The following is an 18,968-nucleotide window of genomic DNA, read 5'->3' as shown; positions in this document are numbered from 1 at the left end:
ATAAATACACAGAACTGCAACGCGCAGCAATTTTAACAGCGTTCAGGCACCTACATCAGGCTTTAAATTAAGTACAGAAAGATTTAAAAGAAATCCTGCGGGCTCTGAGGGTCCTTGGACATTTTCACATAAGGTTTGACACCACAGTGGTGTTGCACTCCATACGGGTGATGCTGAGAGGATGTTTCCCTTGTGGAAGTGACTGGAACCAGGGGACACCGTTTAAAAATAATGAGTCTCCCATTTAAGACAGAGATGAGTTTTTTTTTCTCTCTCAGATGGTGGTTAGTCTGTGGAATTCTCTTCCCCCGACAGCAGTGGAGGCAGGGTCATTGAATATTTTTTAAGGCTGAGTTAGACAGATTCTTGATTGACAAGGGAGTCAAAGGGTATCGGGAGTAGACAGGAAAATGGAGCTGAGGCCACAATCAGATCAGCCATGATCTTATCAAATGACAGGGCAGGCTCAAGGGACCAAATGGCCTATTCCTGTTCCTAATTCGTATGTTCGTCTGGGGACACACTCAGCCTTGTTCTGAAATGATATAGGGCCCTGATTTCAAATTGATGCTATAACTTCAGCAGGAGTAATGTTAGAATTTAAACTCAACCCAAATTGTACAGAAGCAGTATTAGAAGTCATGTTGAGCCTAGAGGAATTTGTCTGAGGTGATAATTCAGTGGACAAGAACTGACCAATGACTAAATTTTTTCCAAAAAATGATGGATAAAGCAACACAGAAGGCTAACGAGCTTGAAATTAATTACAATTAGCCAGTTGAATTGAAAACTCATTTGGCAAGCAAAGGCAGGAGATGATGCTTAACGAACTGTTTGGGTTAGGCAGCTGTGATGCAAGAGTCTGTACTGAATCCTTTGCCATACAATCATGAAATGTACTTCTAACAACAAAATAAAAATTTGTCATGATGCCAAACTATGTAGATAGGTAATGAATGAATAGGACAGATTTCGAAAGCATTAACAGAGCTCTGGACAAATTAAGTAGATTGTGAAGTCATCTTAATGGAAGAGGAGTTGTGAAATGTGTGCACAATGAAGGGACATCAGGTTAAAACAGTTGAATAGGATCTGGTTACAATTGGTGACTAGAAGTTTACTGTCAATATGAAGCTACTAAAAGTTTAGAGTCAGTTTGAAGCTATTATCAACAAAGATAGTGAAGCACAAGGGTATGGAGATTTAATTATGGTCCAAATTTTGCAGTAAGCAGTGAAGCAACAGTGCTTGCTGCTGACCTTGAAGCAAGCTCCTCCTAAAGATCTAGCAATATCTGTAGTGCAAACTTCCCCTTTTCTGATGCCAGTTTGAATCATTGAACCATTTTCTTGCGTTTCTATTGAAACTGGTATCAAGTCAATGGACTCTCCGGGCAACCAACAATATTGATATTATCAAATAGGATAATCAGCTAATCATATTGAAGTATTCTCACAGGCAGCAAATCACAAAGTAGAAATCACTGAATCCCTTTACTTTTATTTGTTAATTTTACAGATAATGAAATAAATGACTGGGACATACATGTGAGATTAAGGTAGAATATAAAATATCATAACCTTGTTTTAAAAATTAAAAATATTTGGAATTTGCCATCATAATGGAGAAATTTGACATTTACGATCCCAGCTGATGTTAATGCTGGACAAGTCAGATCCTGAGTGAAACATGTCTTGATTGATCCTAACTGTTATTTTTAGAAACCACGGAAGAAAGTTACTGAAAAAAAATCACAGGCATTTACTGATGAACTTTTAATATAAAGAATAAAACATTTATTAAACAGGAAAAAAATGATCTATATTACACCAGATAAAAAGGTTGGAAGGATCTCAGTACAAACGCAAGAAAATGGTTCAAACTCACACTATTCCTTTGACCCCAGCAATACCCTTACAGACACAAAACCCCAGTGAAGATTTATCACCATCTTAACACCAAGGCTTCTTGCTTGGGCTGGCCCAGTTGCAAATGGTTCTCTTCTGGTGGAGTTCTGAGAGTATATTTGATACTGTTTCCCCAGCTGGTGTCTCTCCCTGAGACCCCCAAAACTGCACTCTAAACTCATTACTACTTCAACTGCAAACATGAGAGTTCCCTAAACTCAGCCCCCAGCAGCCTTGCAGTATTTCTTATCAGAGAACTCCAGTCTTCACTCTCTGACATACATGCTCTGAACTTATTTTTCTATCTTTAACTATGTCGCTGTGTGTCACTGGACACTAGTTGCTAAGCAACACCAGTTTTTTTCTACCTTTTTTTCCCAAATCATTAAACTTCTAACCCCCCTTTAATCCCTCTCTTCAGTTCAAGGTTTGTAAAACCTCATTTAAAATGTGTGGATTCAAACAAATCCAGAAAACCTGACCTTTTTGTTGGGAGAACCCTCCAGACTTCCTGGCACCAAGTTCACAAAAAAACTAAATGAAACTAAAACCATGTTCCATCTTTCTTAAAGCAAATATAAAATAAATTAAACTGAAAGTTATACATTGTTCTTAGCACATTCAACAAATATAAAATTACTCCTCCTACACCCATGAGGCTGTTTAGCAGTAATTAAAAACACCATTAAAAACCCAGTTACACTTCATTCCACAAGGTGTAACTTCCTCAAGGGTTTTACAGAGTGAAAGTTTTCAGTTCAATAATTTCCAATTGATCACAGTCCTCAGGGTACCTCAAAGAGTGCATCCTCTGAGGAGGCATGGAATTACTGACTGCAACTTCTGGATCTCCACATTTAGCTGTGCATGCATGGACTCCAGAAGTTGTCAGTTTCAGAGGAGTAATAATGCTGTACACTGACAGTTTTGTCACCATTACTGCAAAACTGCAAAACCTGGGCTTCCCACTTGAAGTAAGTTGCCTTCTATTATTGGTGAGACCACATTTGAAATATGAGGGCATTTGAGCATGTTACCATCAAAAGGATATTGAGGCTTTTGGGAATATTGATTGAAGAGTGACAAGGATTTTTACACTGATTTAGAGCTGTAAGGTATGAAATGTTCAAAGAACCACATTTGCTTTCATGAGAGAAAAGATAAGTTTTATGTTTTTTTAAAAAAATAGGAGTTCTGGTGAATGGTTGTATATTAATTATTTAATTTTGATTGTGGTTGCTGAACAGCCAGCATGCACTAACGCCAGCATCAATTCACAGACAGCAGAGGTTCATAAAAAGAGCCTGGAAGAATCTTTCTTCTCTAAAGAGCAATGGGTATGTGAGAAAGACTCTTAGCCCAAATAGTTAAGGCACTTCTTTAAGGCATTCCTTAAAACCTACTACTTTGACAAAGTGATTAGTCATCCCTCCTAATATTTCCTTTTGGGGCTTGGTGTCAAATTTTGATTGATAATGTTTCTGTAAAACACCTTGGGACTTTATGCTAATGGTTATAAAAATACAAGTTACTGTTAATGCTGTATAATTTAACATCATTTGTTAAAGAATGGGGATGAAAGTTCTGAGCAAAATACTGAACAAATGATCACGTTATGAAATATGAAGGTTTATGCATAACTAAAATGATGGCAAAATATCTATGGAAAGTAGTTGGTGAAAGTATTCTGGAGTTTTACTTTTATTATCTATTGAGGGTCCAGGAGATGTTTCCTTTCAACACTTCAGTTCTCTGATGCTTCATCTGCCGTTGGTTTTTCCTTTCATTAGACACAGCAGACCTTTTTCATTCATTACAGGATATGGGCATTTCTGGCTAGACCAGTATTTATTGCCCATCCCTAATTGGCCTTGAGAAGGAGCTGGTGAGCTGCCTTCTTGAACCACTGTAGTCCACGTGATGTTGGTACACCCACAGTGCAGTTAGGAAGGGAGTTCCAGGATTTTGACCCAGCGACAGTGAAGGAACGGTGATATTGTTCTAATGGTGAGTGGCTTGGATGGAAACTTCCAAATGGCGGTATTCCGATGTTTCTGCTGCCCTTGCCCTTCTAGATGTGGGTTTGTTATGTGCTGCCTAAGGTGCCTTGTTGAGTTTCTGCAGCATGTCTTGCAGATGGTACACACTGCTGCCATTCTTCATCAGTGTTGGAGTGAGTGAATGTTTGTGAAAGGGGTGCCAATCAAGTGGGCTGCTTTGTCCTGGATGGTGTCAAGCTTCTTGGGTGTTGTTGGAGCTGCACTCGTCCAGGCAAGTGGAGAGTATTCCATCACACTCCTGACTTGTGCCTTGTGGATGGTGGACAGGCTTTGGGGAGTCAGGAGGTGAGTTACTTGCCACAGGATTCCTAGCCTCTAACCTGCCTTTATAGACAAGGTATTTATAAGGCTAGTCCAGTTCAGTTTCTGGTTAATGGTAATCTCCAGGATGTTGATAATGGGGGATTCAGCAATGATAATGCCCTTGAATGGCAAGGGACAATATTTAGATTCTGTCTTGTTGGAGATGCCTGACATTTGTGCTGTGCGAATGTTACTTGCCACTTGTCAGCCCAAGCCTGAATATTGTCCAGGGCTTGCTGCATTTCGACATGGACTGCTTCTGTAACTGGGGAATCACGAATAGTGCTGAATATTGTGCAATCATCAGCGAACATTGCCACTTCTGACCTTACGATGGAAGGTAGGTGGAATGAAGCAGCTGAAGATGGTTGGACCTAGGATACTATACCGAGGAACTCCTGAAGTGATGTCCAGGAGCTGAGTTGATTGACCTTCAACAATCACAACCATCTTCTTTTGTGCTAGATATGACTCCAACCAACAGAGAGTTTTCCCCCGATTTGCACTGACTCCAGTTTTGCTAGGGCTCCTTAATGCCACACTCCGTCAAATGCTGCCTTAATGTCAAGGGCAATCACTCTCACCTCACCTCGGGAGTTCAGCTCTTTTGTCCATGTTTGAACTGAGGCAGTAATGAGGTCAGGAGCTTAGTGACCCAAACTGGCGGAACCCAAACTAAGGGTCTGTGAGCAGGTTATTGCTAAACATGTGCCTATTAATAGCACAGTTGATGACCCCTCCATCACTTTACTGATGATCGAGAGTAGACTGATGGCACAGTAATTGGCCGGGTTGAATTTGTCCTGCTTTTTGTGTACAGGACATACCTGGGCAATTTTCCACATAGCTGGGTAGATGCCAGTGTTGTAGCTGTACCGTACAGCTTGGCTAGGGATGCGGCAAGTTTTGGAGAATAAGTCTTCAGTACTATTGCCAGAATATTGTCTCATAGCCTTTGCAGCATCCAGTGCCTTCAATCATTTCTTGGTATCACAATGGAGCAACTTTTGTAAGTTACCACAGTCAAGATAAATTAGAGGAATAATGGTCCATAAGATTTACAAGGCAGCTGTACTAGAAACTAATTTTTTGAGTGACAATTATGGTGTTATTTATTAGGATTGTGTCAAAAGCAGCCAAACCAGTGATTTGCATCACCTGGAAAGACAAGGGCAGCAGGTGCATGCAAACACCAGCACTTGCAAGTTCCCCTAGAGTTGCACACCATCCTGACTTGTAACTTTATTGCCGTTCCTTCACTGTCAAAATCATGGCACTCCCTTCCTAACAGCACTGTGGGCGTTCCCACAACACATGGACTGCAGCAGTTCAAGAAGGCGGCTCACAACCACCTTGTCAAGGGCAATTAAGGATGGGCACTCAATCCTGGCCTAGCCAGTGACACCCACATCCCATGAGAAAATAAAGATTTCCTGCCTGCACTGATGTCTATAAACATGAGACAGGTGATTGGATCTGAATTTTACAATCCCCTGTTGCAGATCTAGCTGCAGCTCTTATCCTGTGATGTTATTTGGCAGCCTGGAAGTATTTTCGTCTGCCCAGTTGCATGCTGGCTTTCACTAGAAGCAACCCCTGCTAACGTTTGTGCCTGTTGTGAAGCTGTGTATGTATGTGAAGTCCTATGTGGAGTGACACGGGTCCTGTATGTTTTTGTTCCATTCATTATATGCGCTGGCAAGAGTGGTATTGTGCTGTCTGTAACATTTCCACTTCGTATGAATTGGTGCTTGCTTAGCAACAGTTTTATGCATAAGGATATTATTTGTGCATGAATGCATGATGACAGCACAGGTTCAGTGGAAGGAATGCATTAATAATCTGGCTGACAATATAGTTGAAAGCAAAGAACTGCGGATGCTGGAAATCCAAAACAAAAACAAAAATACCTGGAAAAACTCAGCAGGTCTGGCAGCATCTGCAGAGAGGAGCACAGTTAACATTTCGAGTCTGAATGACCCTTCAACAGAACTAAGTAAAAATAGAAGAGAGGTGAAATATAAGCTGGTTTAAGGGGGTGGGACAAGTAGAGCTGGATAAAGGGCCAGTGATAGGTGGAGATAAACAAAAGATGTCACAGACAAAAGGACAAAGAGGTGTTGAAGGTGGTGATATTATCTAAGGAATGCGCTAATTAAGGGTAGAAAGCAGGACAAGCAAGGTACAGATAGCCCTAGTGGGTGTGGGATGGGGTGAAGGAATCGATAAAGGCTAAAAGGTAGTGATAAAACAATGGATGGAAATATATTTAAAAATAATGGAAATAGGTGGGAAAAGAAAAATCTATATAAATTATTGGAAAAAAAAAGGGCTGGACGGAATCAGAAAGGGGGTGGGGATGGAGGAGAGAGTTTATGATCTAAAGTTGTTGAATTCAATATTCAGACCGGAAGGCTGTAAAGTGCCTAGTCGGAAGATGAGGTGCTGTTCCTCCAGTTTGCGTTGAGCTTCACTGGAACAATGCAGCAAGCCAAGGATGGACATGTGGGCATGAGAGCAGGGTAGAGTGTTGAAATGGCAAGCGACAGGGAGGTCTGGGTAATGCTTGCGGACAGACTGAAGGTGTTCTGCAAAGCGGTCACCCAGTCTGCATTTGGTCTCTCCAATGTAGAGGAAACCGCATTGGGAGCAATGAAGCAGTAGACTAAATTGAAGGAAGTGCAAGTGAAATGCTGCTTCACTTGAAAGGGGTGTTTGGGCCCTTGGACGGTGAGGAGAGGGGAAGTGAAGGGCAGGTGTTACACCTTCTGCGGTTGCATGGGAAAGTGCCGTGGGAGGGGGTTGAGGTGTAGGGGGTGATGGAGGAGTGGATCAGGGTATCCCGGAGGGAACGATCCCTGCGGAATGCCGCTGGGAGGGGTGAAGTGAAGATGTGTTTGGTGGTGGAATCATGCTGGAGTTGGCGGAAATGGCAGAGGATGATCCTTTGAATGCGGAGGCTGGTGGGGTGATAAGTGAGGACAAGAGGGACCCTATCATGTTTCTGGGAGGGAGAGGAAGATGTGAGGGCGGATGCGCGGGAGATGGGCCGGACACGGTTGAGGGTCCTGTCAACCTCTGTGGGTGGAAAACCTCGGTTAAGGAAGAAGGAATACATGTCAGAGGAACTGTTTTTGAAAATGGCATCATCAGAACAACGGAGGCGCAGGAACTGAGAAAATAGGATGGAGTCCTTACAGGAAGCAGGGTGTGAGGATCTGTAGTCGAGGTAGCTGTGGGAGTTGGTAGGCTTGTAATGGATATTGGTGGACAGTCTATCACCAGAAATTGAGACAGAGAGTTCAAGAAAGGGAAGGGAAATGTCAGAGATGGACCATGTGAAAATGATGGAGGGGTGGAAATTAGAAGCAAAATTAATAAATTTTTCCAGGTCCAGACGAGAGCATGAAGCAGCACCGAAGTAATCATCGATGTACCAGAGAAAAAGTTGTGGGAGGGGGCCAGAGTAGGACTGGAACAAGGAATGTTCCATATACCCCATAAAGAGACAGGCATAGCTGGGGCCCATGTGGGTATCCATAGCCACATCTTTTATTTGGAGGAAGTGAAAGGAGTTTAAGGAGAAAAAAGCAAAAAACTGCAGATGGTGGAAATCCAAAACAAAAACAAAAATATCTGGAAAAACGCAGCAGGTCTGGCAGCATCTGCGGAGAGCAGCACAGTTAGTGTTTCAAGTCTGAATGACCCTTCAACAGTTCAGAAAGAAGCGGAGAGCCATCCGACCATCGCGGTGGGGGATGGAGGTGTAGAGGGATTGGCGTCCGTGGTGAAGAGGTGGCGGTTGGGACCAGGGAACTGGAAATTGTTGATATGATGTAGGGTGTCAGAGGAATCACGGATGTAGGTGGGAAGGGACTGGACAAGGGGAGAGAGAATGGGGTCAAGATAGTCAAGATTTTTTTTCCAATAATTTATATAGATTTTTCTTTTCCCACCTATTTCCATTATTTTTAAATGTATTTCCATCCATTGTTTTATCTCTACCTTTTAGCCTTTTTCGATTTCTTCACCCCACCCCCACTAGGGCTATGTGTACCTTGCTCGTCCTGCTTTCTACCCTTAATTAGCACATTCCTTAGATAATATCACCACCTTCAACACCTCATTGTCCTTTTGTCTCTGACATCCTTTGATTATTTCCCCCTATCACTGGTCCTTTATCCAGCTCTACTTGTCCCACCCCAGCTTATGTTTCACCTCTTCTATTTTTACTTAGTTCAGTTGAAGGGTCATTTGGACACAAAACGTTAACTGTGCTCCTCTCTGCAGATGCTGCCAGACCTGCTGAGTTTTTCCAGGTATTTTTGTTTTTGTGTTGACAATATAGTTGGGTGGAAAAGGCTTTTGAGTGCAAGTTGCTTTTGAGCCAGCACTTGAGCCAAAAGATAACTATGTGACAACTATATTGCAACAGCTAGTTCTCTGTCCTCACCACCTACTACTGTTAGTAGTGACTTTAGGACCAGTTGCAAATCAGCAAACTTGCATTTCTTAGATAATATCACCACCTTCAACACTTCTTTGTCCTTTTGTCTGTAACATCTTTTGGTCATCTCCAGTTCTGTTAAAGGGTCATTCGGACTCGAAACGTTAACTGTGCTCCTCTCCGCAGATGCTGCCAGACCTGTTGAGTTTTTCCGGGTATTTTTGTTTTTGAGTTTAAGGAGAAATTGTTCAATGTGAGAACAAGTTCAGCCAGACAGAGGAGAGTAGTGGTGGATGGGGTTTGCTCGGGCCTCTGTTCGAGGAAGAAGCAGAGAGCCATCAGACCATCCCAGTGTGGGATGGAGGTGTAGAGGGATTGATGTCCATGGTGAAGAGGAAGCGGTTGGGGCCAGGAACTGGAAATTGTTGATATGATGTAGGGTGTCAGAAGAATCACGGATGTAGGTGGGAAGGGACTGGACAAGGGGTGAGAGAATGGAGTCAAGATAGTCAAGATTTTTTTTTTCCAATAATTTATATAGATTTTTCTTTTCCCACCTATTTCCATTATTTTTAAATGTATTTCCGTCCATTGTTTTATCTCTACCTTTTAGCCTTTTTCGATTCCTTCACCCCACCCCACACCCACTAGGACTATCTGTACCTTGCTCGTCCTGCTTTCTACCCTTAATTAGCACATTCCTTAGATAATATCACCACCTTCAACACCTCTTTGTCCTTTTGTCTGTGACATCTTTTGGTTATCTCCACCTATCACTGGCCCTCTATCCAGCTCTACTTGTCCCACCACCACCCCCCCTCCCCCCCTTAAACCAACTTATATTTCACCTCTTCTATTTTTACTTAGTTCAGTTGAAGGGTCATTTGGACTCAGAATGTTAACTGTGCTCCTCTCTGCAGATGTTGCCAGACCTGCTGAGTTTTTCCAGGTATTTTTGTTTTTGTGTTGACAATATAGTTGGGTGGAAAAGGCTTTTGAGTGCAAGTTGCTTTTGAGCCGGCACTTGAGCCAAATGATAACTATGTGACAACTAAATTGCAACAGCTAGTTCTCTGTCCTCACTACCTACTACTGTTAGTAGTAACTTTAGTACCAGTTGCAAATGAGCAAACTTGCATTCCTTAGATAATATCACCACCTTCAACACCTCTTTGTCCTTTTGTCTGTGACATCTTTTGGTTATCTCCACCGATCACTGGCCCTCTATCCAGCTCTATTTGTCCCACTCCCCCCCCCCCTTAAACCAGCTTATATTTCATCTCTCTTCTATTTTTACTTAGTTCTGTTGAAGGGTCATTCGGACTCGAAATGTTAACCGTGCTCCTCTCTGCAGATGCTGCCAGACCTGCTGAGTTTTTCCAGGTATTCTTGTTTTTGTTTTGCATTTATATGGCGCCTTCCCAATGAAGGATACAGCCAATGAAGAACTTTTGAAGGATTTGAATATTTTGGTTTATAAGGCTCCTGTGTAGCTCCTTGGGATGTTTTATTACATTAAAGCTGCAAAGTAAGTATAAGTTGTTGCGTAGACACTGTTGTAACATCTTGGTATCATAGACTTTGTACACCTTGTTTGCTGTTTCATGGCAGTATCGTATAAATGCATCGCCAAATGAGCTATGATAAAGTGCAGCTTTGTATTTGAAACAGGATGAAGGACGCCTTGGGCTGTCAGTTTGAATAAAATGGAATACAAAAGAAATTAATCCCATTAACAGCCTCTTTGTACATAACGTTCCCTCATTTTAATAGTAAACCATTTTGCAGTTCAAATTACCATATTCCTTTCCTCTTCCCTGTTTTGAGGTGGCAAATTCTGAATCATGTGTCACAACAGGGAGAGTGCCTCCTGTTCAAAAGAAGATAATATATAAGTTTAAATAGGTGGTAAAAAGTGGTGTGCTATATTCAGAAGAAACCTGAGATTTCCCCAAGTATACTATTAAATAAATGCTTTGTCCTCACTAGATGTTTCCTTTTGAAATACTTAACTTTTCTAATCAGTCCTGATTAATGAAGACAAAGGTTTAAACACAAAGCACTAAGCAGAGAACCGTAGGTGGCCCAAACCCACAAATGATTACAGTGTTTGCATTCTAGCCTTAGCTAACTGAACCCTCAGTAAATATAGTAAATTAAACAGTTCAATGACTTGGGATAAACCACAGGGTGAACAAGAAACTACAAAATACAGACAACTACACCAAAGCAAGAAGGCTTTGAATTTCAATAGTTTTCTTTTAATTGACAAGTATTTTGCCACCTCATTGCTGATGCAAAATCAGCTGATGGGTGTTGCATAGCATCACCCTTTGATTCCCCGTAAGGATTCCCACCCTTTCTTCAGGGAATGATCTGATCTTTTGTTTGCGATTGAGCCACTGAGAGACTATAAATGCACTTGTTCAGCAGCTATGATTTAGGACATTGACTTTTTGACATCTTATTGTTTTATTTGGAGAAATATCTGTTTTTATTGGCAGTCCTTATGCACATCATGATTTTGTCTTTAAATGTAGTGTGCATCTGTGTGACAGATTTTGGTGCCAAGCCAGGGATAGCATAGCCAGATGTGGGGCCTGGCATCAGGGTCAATGGGGGTGTCAGACGCCCTCATTATGGGGGAAACAGTCACCGGCTGTGAATTCCTCCCAATTGATAGCCAGAGGGCAGGCTTGCTGTCCAATTAAAGACCGTGGATAGGCTTTTGAAACTGGAAATCCAAATAGGGGGCCCTCCGTCTTGGAAGGAGCAGCAGACGGCCTTTTTTTAGGTAAGCAAGAGGAAGGGTGCCTCCATTTTGAGATACCCTCACTCCAACTTTTTAAAGTTTAAATTTTATTAAAGTTGCCTAAAAATTAATTAAAAATCCAGAAAATGGCATTGGTCCATGTGAGAAGAAACAAGTGGGGCAATGGAGCAGAGCCTAGTAAGAAAATGAATATACAACATACAACAGGACTTCACCACATGGGAAATATCTTGAGATCATCGTGGCCTGGTGGTGTGTGTGAGATTTATACCGTATATTTGTTAGTATTTAATAGGTTCTGTTAATGGATGTTAAATACCCAGTAGCTTAAGGTGAACAGGTGTTGGATATTAGGTATTATTGATTAGTTAATGATACTCAGATGTGTAAATAAAGAAGAATCAGCCAGCACTGGCTGTCTGGCGTTAAGAGTGGAGAAGTAAGCTCTGGGGTGAGCAATAAGTTTCCACAGTCTCCACCAAAGCATCCGAGTCTCAGGGTCTTCTTCACAATCAGGATTGGGAGTTTCCTCTGAAATTTGTAGCAGAGGATGGGTTACCTGAAAGTGAAGATTGGAGTCTGAGATTTACTTCCAGACAGAAGGTTAGAATTGGAGTTTTTTTTTGAGAGAACACTGTAATTGGAGACTCTTTGGATGACTGAAGCCAGGTATAAGGTGGCAGGATATGATTTTCCACCACTGTTTTGTGAGTCGGAACCTTGTGATCAATGGAAAAGTAAAGTCGAAGCATGCACACAGGTTATGTCTCTACCAGAAAGAAAGCAAGGGATAGCTCCAGCACTTTTGCTTCCTGCCAGGAGCAAGATCAGCTGCAAGGTGTTCTCGGAACTCGGCGCTCAGGAACTGGACACTGAAGAAGGGTTGGACATTCTCTTAAAATTCATGGATAAAATTTATATGAAAAATGACTTACTGAATGCCTATGAGGCTTGGTCGACTTTGATAAATTTAGAAAAATGGATGATTCTTCCATAGAAGAATACATCATGGAGTTTAACTGACTAAGTATGAGATTGCAGCAATTCCACTTGGAAATTCCTAAATCAGTACTTGCTTTTAAATTATTGGACTATGCTAGGACATCAAACATAGATAGGCTCTTGGTTTCAACCTGAGCTAGATTCAAAGAGGGAGAAACACTTTTGGATCAAATGTCCAAAGCCTCAAAAAAACTTTCTGGGAAAGCATTCATTTCCAGCTGCTTTTATGAAGCAAATGGGCTCCTCAGCAGTGGCCCCAAAGATGGAGGATTCAATGCTAGCAGCGTTTCAGGACCACTTGAATATAGGACCCAAACGTCTGTACAAAAGAAGAGTTACAAACAATAAGTACGGGTACAGAGACCTTTTTGGGAGCCATGACAGGCGGTGGATGTTGGACAATTATGGAAGGAGGATGCAGGAATAACCAAGCGGTGGTCAACAAGTGCTGCAGATGTGACTCTGAGTATCATTATGCGTTGAATTGCCCAAAAATGAAAAACATGTTTTTTGAGACAACACATGACATGGAAGGTACGGAAGCTGAGGAGGATGATACTGACCAATCAGAAGGAATCTATTGGTCATCAAAAGCTTCAGTCTGGTAATGGGTATCCTAGTCACAGATTCGTTCAATTGTGCAGTTCTAGATAGTGGGTGTACATCCACAGTATGTAGTGTGGACTGGCTAAACTATTACATGGATTCTTTAAGTAAGGAAAACCAAAGCAAATTTAACAGTCCTACTTTTTTTTTATTAATTCATGGGATGTGGGCTTCGCTGGCTGGGCCAGCATTTATTGCCCATCCCTAGTTGCCCTTGAGAAGGTGGTGGTGAGCTGTCTTCTTGAACCGCTGCAGTCCATGTGCTGTCAGAGAAGTAGTTCCAGGATTTTGACCCAGTGACAGTGAAGGAACGGTAATATATTTCCAAGTCAGGATGGTGAGTTACTTGGAGGAGAACTTCTAAGTAGTGGTGTTCCCATCTATCTGCTGTCCTTGTCCTTGTAGATGGTAGTGATCGTGGGTTTGGAAGGTGAATTCCTGAAGTCCATCTTGTAGCTGGTACACACTGCTGTTACTGTGCGTTGGTGGCGGAAGGAGTGAATATTTGTCGATGTGGTGCCAATCAAGCGGGCTGCTTTGTCCTAGACGGTGTCAAGCTTCTTGCGTGTTGTGGGAGCTGCACTCATCCACACAAGTGATCCTTCACACTCCTGACTTGTGCCTTGTAGATGGTGGACAGGCTTTGGGGAGTCAGGTGGTGGGTTACTCATCGCAGGATTCCTAGCCTCTGACCTGCTTTTGTAGCCACAGTATTTATATGGCTAGTCCTGTTCAGTTTCTGGTCAATGGTAACCCCCAGAATGTTGATCGTGGGGGATTCAGTGATGGTAATGCCATTGAACATCATGGGGCAATGGTTGGATTCTTTCTTGTTGGAGATGGTCATTGCCTGACACTCATGTTGTGCGAATGTTTCAGGTTTGGTTTATGACAACATGTTGAAATCACTAAAAAGAATAGTAATTCTGTGTAAATAGCAGTGGTAAATCACTTTATCAGTACTGATGTGGTATCGAGTGAAATACCATTACTGTTAATTAAGTAAGCCCTCAATGAAAAAGGCCCAAATGAAGTTGGACATGGAGTATGATAAAACGGTTGTCCTTGGGAAATATAGATTTGCAGGTTACACAGTCTGGACGTTATTGTATTCTTTAAGACCTATCATCACTAGCAGAATGTTAAAGCGGTATTAATGGCAGCTGGAGATAGGGATTTAAAGGCAAAGAAGCAAATTGTTACAAAACTACATTGACAATTTGCACATCTCTCTGTTCATAAGTTGAAGATTATGTGAAAGGATGCAGGGTACTGGATGAGGAATACACTAGGCTTGTCGAGAATATTAGTGAAAAATGTGATATCTGTAAGAAGTACAGGAGAACACCATCACGATCAGTAGTAAGTCTTTCATTGGCGAGATTAAATGAAACTGTAGAGATGGACCTCAAAGTATGGGGTAAAGAAAAAAATATTTTTCTTCTACATTTTGTGGATATAGTGACTAAATTTAGTCCAGCAACAGTAATTTATAGTAAAGACAAAAAAGTAATTATCAATAAGATAATGGAAAGATGGATAGGAATGGGTCTGGGAGCACCAGCCAAATTCTTAACGGACAATGGAGGAGAATTTGCCAATGATAAATTTGAATATTGTAGCGATGCACACAGCAGACAGTCCTTTTTAGCAATGGGATATGTGAGAGAAGTCACGCCGTGATTGACGAAATGCTCCGAAAAATTTTAGCTGACCAACCAAATTGTAAATTGACAACTGTTCCTGTGTGGGCAGTGTGTGCAAAAAACATGCTTCAGATGGCTGGGGGCCACAGTCCTGATCAATTAGTTTATGCCAGGAATCCGAAGATACTTCAATAATGTGGGACCATCTGCCCGCCTTGGAGGGGACTCACATTAGTTCCATTTTTGAAGAACATTTTGAATGACTGTATGCGGGGAGGAGGATATTTATTAAGGTGGAGGTTTTTGAAAAAAATTAGAGCTTTGAGGTATCGAATCAGGCTGGCAAAGATGAATTCTACCATACTTGCCCTTGCACTCTTACTCCTCCCTCTTTGTGCAGCTGAGCCACCCACAGTACAATGAACTTGCCTCTGGCTGCACTCTCCAGAGGAACCTTCACCCTCACCACTTTCCAACACAGAAAAACAGTTCCTGAGTGAGATGTGCCCAACAGTTTTCCTGACTACCTGCCTGCCTCCTTTCTTCTGACTGGTGGTCACCCATTCCCTCTCTGACTGCACTTCCTTAAGCTGCGGGGTGACCACATCTAAAAAGTGGTGCTATGCACGTAACCCTCAGCCTCACGGATGCACCGCTGTGTCTCTAGCTGACACTCAAGCTCCGAAACCCATTACTCAAGCTGGTCAAGCCGGTGGCACTTCCTGCACATGTGGTCATCCAGACTGCAAAGAGTGTCTAAGAATTCCCACATGCTGCAGGCTGTGCAGCACATGCAGCTGAGCTCCCTTGCCATGCTTTTTGTTTATTTTTAGTTAAAAGACTATGTTCTTAAATTCAAGTAGAAAACTATTTCGTTTTTCCTAAAAAAAAAGTTGAGACTCTTACCTTCTGTAATGTCACTTTAAAGTGGAAAAAAAGAACTCCTATATAAGGGGCAGACAGGGGAAAATGTGCCTATAGAATGCTATATAGATAACTGCTCACTCTGGGACAATGTCCATTCAACAAAGAGTATCACGGAGAAGAGGTTGCGAGTTTTGTATACTCGTCTTGCGAGTATAAGAGATGTTGGAAAGGAAGGAAAAGTAAAATGGGTCGACGCAAGTCACCAGTTGTCAAATTGTTTCACAGAAAGAACTGTTTACGGAAAGAAATTGTTGGATATCCTTGAAGAGGGATGGACGCCTTGTATTATAACGGATTATGGGAACATGGAAAATTTAATGTTGTAACCTTAATTTTTTTTTCAAGAAGGGGGAAATATGGAGTAAGTTAAAGATTGTCAAATAAGATAACATGTATTATCATTTTATATTTTTTTCTTATGGATAGCGTTTGTGTGCCTATCAATTTAATTTAAAGAGGGGAATCTGTTAGTATCAAATAGGTTCTGTTGATGGGTGTTAAAAACCCAGTAGTTTAAGGTAATAAGGTGAACAGGTGTTGGATATTGGTTAGTCAATTATACTCAGACGTGTTTATAAAGAAGAGTCAGCTAGCAACGGGTGTCTGGTGTTAGAGTGGAGAAGTAAGCTCTGTGGCTATAAGCTGTCTCCACCAAAGCATCCTAGTCTCAGTGTCGTCTTCACAACCAGGCTTGGTAGTTTCCTCTGACAATATTTACCTGTGCAATTTTTTTCCTAATTATCCATTTATTTTCCTCTTCATTTTCATGCTGAATATTTTTTTGGAAGATGTATAATTGAAGGAAAACCTGCATATCCGTTCAAATTAGTTTAGGCAACCAAGATTTGAGTCTTATATTCCCAAGATCCTTGCATCAACAGTTGGAGATGGTGGCATAGTGGTAATGTTGCTGGTCTGGAAATCCAGAGGCCCAGGCTAATGCACTGGGAACATGGGTTGAAATCCCACCATGAGCTGAATGCCCTCAACACAGCCTCGGCCTCAGCCTTAGAGAAGCATTCACCACATTCTGTCAGTGGTAAACCTAGGAAGTGCACCAAAGGGTGATAATTGAACCTCGATTCCAAGGTGAAAGGTCAGTATTTAAACCACTGTGCTGCCCAGAGCCATATTTAGGAAAAGAAAGACATGCATTTATATAACATCTTTCATGACCAGAGGATGCCCCTGAGCACTTTACAGACAACTAAATACTTTTGAAATGTAGTCACTGTTGTAACATAGGAAACTTCACAGTCATTTTGCACATAACAAGCTTCCACAAACAAAAATGCGGTAACGATCAGATAATCTGTTCTTGTGATGTTGACTGAGAGATAAATATTGGCCAAGACAATACGCCATGGGAATCTTTTCCATCCTTCTGAGCAGGCAGATGGGACCTCAGTTTAATGGCTATTCCATTAGGCATTACCTCAAACAGTGCAACTGTCCCTCAGTACTGCTGTGACGTGGCAGCCTTGATTTTTGTGCTGGAGTGGGGCTTGAACCAACACTTTCTAACAAGCAGTGCTGCTACCTGAACCATGGCTGACCTGGTTCTACAAACTATGATATTTGTATTGGATTATAGGATGTTGTGCTGACTCCATTTTAAAATGAGAAACCAGTACAATGAAGATTTGCCATCGGACTAACACCCTAGGTAGGCTTAGGTGGAACAGGTCACACAATCAGCATTGGTGTGATTCCACAAATCTGCACAGGGAACATCAGATTACCTGCTTGTAGCTGCATGAATGCAGCATAAAAATCCTTCTAGAAAATAGTATAACTTCAATATTTATACTGACGGAGTTATTGTGGAAGCGCTGAAACGTTTTGATTTTTAGAATTTGTAGCATAAGTAAAACTAAATCTTGGGTTTCAATAGAGAACTCTCTGCTGATCTGGTTACTTGAAGATTGTCATGCACTAAAGTCTCTGTCAGATGATAACCATCTAATTGGCAGCCACAATGACCTGTTTATGTTGCAGGGCTGCCAATGTTGTTGTGAATAATAACTATGCCTTCATTTGCACGTAAACCAACCTAGTTGTCTGTCCTTTTGTAACAGACCGCCATGACTGCCACACAATCCTTGGGAGCTGTAAAAAGGCAAAGCAAGAATCCTGCAAATGGCCTTGTTTCAAGTGAGAAGGAACAAGTGGCGCAATGGGGCAGAGCCTGGTAAGAAAATGGATATAAAACATACAAAGAGACTTCACCACATGGGGACTATCTTGAGAGCATTGTGGCCTAGTGGTGTGTGTGGGATTTATACTGTATATTTACCTGTGTAAAACAATAACTGAATTTCTAACCAATTCATTCTTGGTGAAGTGCTTTGAGAAATGCAATAAGGCACCATGTAAGTGAAATTTTATTCTAATTATCCATTTATTTTCCTCTAAATTTTCATGCTGAACAATCTTGAAAATGTATAATTGAAGTAAAAGCTGCATATACATTCAAATTAGTTAGGGCAACCGGGATTTAAGTCTTATATTCCCAAGTTCCTTGCATCAATAAGAAATAATGTTGGTGATTTAGTAACCCAGATTACCAGGCTAATGCTCGGGGAGCGTGGGTTCAAATCCCACCATGGCAGCTGGTGGAATTTAAAATCAATCAATAAAAAATCTGGAATATAAAGCTAGTCGCAGTAATGGTGACCATGACAAATAAGACTGATTGATTGTTATTTTAAAAAAAGCCATTTGGTTCACTAATGTCCTTTAGGGAAGGAAATCTGTTATCTTTACCCGGTCTGGTCCACACATGACTCCAGACCCACATCAATGTGGTTGACTCCTAACTGCCCTCTGAAATGGCCTTGCAGGCCACTCAGTTCAAGGGCAATTAGGGTTGGGCAACAAATGCTGGCCTTGCCAGCAATACACACATCCTGTGAAAAAACAACCACTTACTTTTATATAAAGCAAGCACTTAATAGGAGAATTATCAAAATTTGACACTGAGCTATGTAAGGAGACATTCGGATAGGTGGCGTGATGAAAATCAGGGATGCATATAAGTCCAGATTTAGAGGACTGAAGAGAACCCAGAAGGCTGGAGAAGGTTACAGACATAGGGAGGTGCAAGGCAATAGCGCAATTTGGAAACAAGGATAAGGGTTTTAAAATTCAGATGTTGCCGACTGGGAGCCAGGTCAGGAAGCAGCGGGATGATGGATAAACAAGACTCAGTGTGTTCTACTACCAGACTGTGTTGTGGTTTTAATTGGTATCATCACATTAATTTCCAGTCCCTCTAAATATACAGGAGTAAGTTTT

At 41.6% G+C, this 18,968-nt stretch overlaps 1 protein-coding gene across 2 annotated transcripts in view; it reads left to right on the top strand.

Moving 5' to 3' along the window:
• The window catches only part of dhcr7 (7-dehydrocholesterol reductase), a 40,886-nt gene that overhangs the window by 1,222 nt on the left and 20,696 nt on the right, over positions 1-18,968 (top strand). For both annotated transcript variants that reach the window (XM_041197824.1, XM_041197825.1), the window contains exon 2: positions 17,750-17,862. In XM_041197824.1, coding sequence (XP_041053758.1) covers positions 17,750-17,862 — 113 coding nt within the window. The remainder of the gene's footprint in view (positions 1-17,749; positions 17,863-18,968) is intronic.

Source organism: Carcharodon carcharias, chromosome 10, assembly GCF_017639515.1.
Source record: "Carcharodon carcharias isolate sCarCar2 chromosome 10, sCarCar2.pri, whole genome shotgun sequence".
NCBI classification, from domain to species: domain Eukaryota; kingdom Metazoa; phylum Chordata; class Chondrichthyes; order Lamniformes; family Lamnidae; genus Carcharodon; species Carcharodon carcharias.
The sequence above is the reverse complement of the archived record's forward strand: the minus strand, read 5'-3'. Positions and strand labels throughout refer to the sequence as shown.